At 43.4% G+C, this 3,926-nt stretch overlaps 1 protein-coding gene across 1 annotated transcript in view; it reads right to left on the minus strand.

Annotated features, from left to right (window-relative positions):
* Window positions 1–1,602, minus strand: part of HADHA (hydroxyacyl-CoA dehydrogenase/3-ketoacyl-CoA thiolase/enoyl-CoA hydratase (trifunctional protein), alpha subunit) — a gene marked incomplete at its 5' end in the record, with an annotated part of 23,456 nt that extends 21,854 nt beyond the window's left edge. The window contains 3 exons of the mRNA XM_010015194.1: window positions 476–609; window positions 1,402–1,472; window positions 1,561–1,602. Of these exons, the coding sequence (XP_010013496.1) occupies window positions 476–609; window positions 1,402–1,472; window positions 1,561–1,602 (247 nt within the window). The remainder of the gene's footprint in view (window positions 1–475; window positions 610–1,401; window positions 1,473–1,560) is intronic.
* Window positions 1,603–3,926: the final 2,324 nt, after the last annotated feature.

Here is a 3,926-nt window from a genome sequence, read left to right on the forward strand (position 1 = left end):
TCTGGGCAACCTGTGCCAGGGCCTCAGCACCCTCACAGGGAAGAACTTCTTCCTAGGATCTCATCTCAATCTCCCCTCTGTCAGTTTAAAGCCATTCCCTCTTGTCTTGTCCCTAAAGGCCCTTGTCAAAAGCTCCTCTCCAGCTTTCTTGTTGGCCCCTTTAAGCACTGGAAGCTGCTCTAAGGTCTCCCTGGAGCCTTCTCTTCTCCAGGCTGAGCAAGCCCAGCTCTCTTGGCCTGTCTCCGTAGCAGCCCTCGGAGCATCTTTGTGGCCCTCCTCTGGACTCACTCAAACAGGTCCTAAATTCATTCGAGCAGGTTAGGCATCCTGTGCACACAGGTTTCATTTCAAGCCTCTGCCTCACCCCTCGGGAGACGTCAGTGACAAACTGCTTTGCCTTCACAGCGCACCAGACCTGGATGCCAGACTTCAGAGAAAGCTTCATCAGGGTAACTTCCAGCACCCCAATACTTACTTGATATCTGCTCCAGCGATGAAAGAACCTGGCTTTGAAGAGATGAGGACGGCACTTTTGACAGCTTCGTTGGCCCAGATCTCATTCATTACCTCATTAAACTCTGAGCTCAGTTGTCTTGAGAGAGTGTTCACCTGAAAACAGCAAATAAGCATTGTAAATAGGGAGACCAGATGATGGCGGAGTTTAGCCTCTGATTAAGTACTGGACTTAATCCTTATATCATCAGAAAACTTGTACAGAAGACAGACTGACAATAAAAAGCCAAAGCCAATGGCATCTCTAACTGGATTTTCCAAACCAGTAGGAGCAGCGGTTCTATGGTCTTTCAAGATGTGCCTTCTGAGAAAGAAAAAAAAAAAAAAAAAAAAAGAAAAATTACTAGACTACCCAGGAATTTGCCCAACAGCCAGCCCATTGCTTGGCACAATTATAACACTTCTGGGGTGCTCAAACTGAGCTTAGATTTGCTATAAAAAGTAATTCACCCTGTGTCATAATACAGTGAGAAAAAAATCCTTCAAGAGGAACCCCTGCAGCAGATCATCAAATAACCTGTTCTTAAGAAATTTCTCCAGCAGTGGGTTTGTGACCTCAAACACAGATTTAATGAGCTGCTGCTTTTCCTCTACATAACAGACACTCTCCTTAACCATCTTGAATATAAGAACTTAATATAATTTTAGTAAGATTTCACACTAGTTAGCTTAGTACACACGAAACATTTCCATAAGGCATTTTCAGACCTCTCATTAAACACCTCAATGATCATTTTCTTATTTCTGCTTTGCTCGTAACTTGGAAAGGCTGCAGGTTAGGACAGTTCTTAAGTCTTAGATTGGACTTTTCAATGTCTTCTCTGTACAACTGCTATTCCTGTCATTTCCACCAACATGCCCATCCACTACAGCCAAGTAAAACAGCACCTTTGCATTTGGGTCATTGAAGCGTACAACAGCAACATCTCCTTTGATATCACAGCTAACATGGGTTCTAGCTGGAAACAAACAGAAACATGTTATCAGCTTATGCTCAGTGGGTTCTAAGAAGGAAAATGAAATCACAAAGTAAAGCTTTACACTTACCTTGAAGAGCAGTGGAGGTGGAGATGTTACGGTAAGCATACCCTAAAGAAAAGATGTTGCAGATGTTAAAGGAATTCTCAGTAGTCTCGGCTTAACTCAGAGAATCCTGAGTATGAGACAGTTCCTTCTTTTACAGCTTGACCTGTGCCACCACCAGAGTTCAGCAGATCCCACACTTCTGAAGTGACCTTCACAGCAAAGTCCACGCTGGCAATGCCAGAGTGAGAGCAAAGAAAATAATCAAAGCTTTCTTCCCAAACAGCTGATGAGACATAGCAGGTGGCCTTTTGGATGCACGGTTCAACATTTCTTCACATGCTAAACCAGAGGACTTTGCTGCACTTTGGAGGGTTTCCAGCCTGTGAGCTAACTTCTCTGCAAATCAAACACAACTGCCCTAGAATATTTCTGCAAAACCATGCTCTTGTGCCAGGGAATGCTGCCACCCAAAGTATTACTCCACAGAGCTCAGGGTGCACAGCTAGCGAGCCACAAGAACAGCATACAATATTTATTCTCGCCTTTCTCTCTCAACAAAATACTCAATCCGTGTCTATTAATGACACATGGAAGCCCCTAGACAAACTCAAATTGTTTCAAAGCACTCATAAAACTCAGACCATGGTATGAACAAGTTCTGTCCATAAGAAAAATGCTACTTTTCTCACTTGTAAATCCCAGATCTCCTTTTTCTGCTAAGAAACTGTCTTTGGCCTGATGATCTCTCAGTACATGAATGAATCTCAGTTCCATTCAAGCAACCTTGATCTTCACCGAGAGGATCCTCTGATGCAGATCCTAGGCTGAATCCCTGCCAAAGCTACTTAAAGTCTGAAATCTAGTAAAAGTGTTACTTCTTGAGCACCACGTGCATACCTACCAACTGGAAGAGTGCCATTTAGCTTGGGGAGGTTTTCTGCTCGATGCTGGTAAAATATTTAGGAATGAAGCATTCCCATTCCCATCAGCAAGGAGGCAGAAAATCCAGTACAGGAAAAACAAGCTTAAAGCCTCAGTCTGCACCTCACCAACAGGTGGTTCCCCCTTCCCACAGCCTCATGACATGGGCTCAGGGCTGGAGTTCTGCTGCACTTTGGCCTTCTTTCCACTTTGCCTCTGGTGCTGGCAGTAGGACTTGACCTTTGTGCTCCATTCCCTGAGCCCAGGATACATGGTGCAACGACACGGGGATGGAAATTCAGTGTCAGTCTGTGCTGGCAAATAGGGCTTTGTATGCATGTGCATGTCATGTGTCCACGACACCATTTTATAAACAAAGAGTGAACTGGTTTCCACTCCAAAGCTGCTTTAAAGTATTTTTTGATGAGGACAATCTCCAGGTTGCCATTGCTTTAGCCATCATTAATTTCCCTAAACTTTCTGAACACTGAAGTCAAGTACTCCTGAAAATAAGCACCAACATTCTTGTCAGACCACACTCAGTTTTGTGGGACAACAGTGTCTCTGCTGATAAATACTCCCCTGCAGAATATGATGCACTGTTAACAACAGCATTTTAACTCAATAAAAGCCACACAGCATTAAAAAAGAAGGCAAGGACTGAACTACCTCACTGAACTCCCTCACTTCACTCCCATATGGCTCCTCATGGCTAGGCACAGCCAGGAGAATCAGACCAAACAAATCTCAGATGCAGAGCAAGTGATTTTTTCCTTCCCTTCCCTCAGTCAGGCACCTGCTAAGGCTGAGTGCAAGGCACTGATGGGATAGTAAAAACTATACTGCATGCAAAGCAATGTCAATTCTAAATAAAAAGGGAATGGATTAATTAACTTTTCTCTCTTTCTACCATCTAACACGCTTTCCTCTTTCATAACAGTTTCCAAACAGACTGCTTCCACGAAAACCTTAAACCTTTAATTCACTTTGCCTTTCAGTTCTAGCAAAACAAAAGATAGGAAGTAGGAAAAAACCAAATACATCAAGGGCACAACCGAACAAATCTACATTTTAATATGCACTCTTTTGGGAAAGGTTCTGCCATCAGAGTAACAGCTGCTTAATACTTGAGTGAAGTTTCTTTAGCCTGACAATATTTTATTTTAGAGCCCAGAATACTTGTGGAAAACATCTTCCAGATCTAAAACTGAAAGCACAGTTACTTGGTCACAGTCACAGCGCATCTCCTCCAGGCCTGGATTCATTCAGCAGCACAATGACGACTTGCCAGGATTGGAGCCAGAAAAGTCCTCCCCTCCAGAATGCCGAAGGAAGCAGCAGAGCAGATGTATGCTTCCGCCATTCCACTGACATTCACTCTAGAATTAAAAGCTTTAAGTATTGATTCCATTTTCACTACTTCACTCACTCCAATTAAAAGACCATCTAAACATGGACACCAACAC

The sequence above is a fragment of the Nestor notabilis genome, unplaced genomic scaffold (assembly GCF_000696875.1).
Source record: "Nestor notabilis isolate BGI_N333 unplaced genomic scaffold, ASM69687v1 scaffold15755, whole genome shotgun sequence".
Taxonomy (NCBI): domain Eukaryota; kingdom Metazoa; phylum Chordata; class Aves; order Psittaciformes; family Psittacidae; genus Nestor; species Nestor notabilis.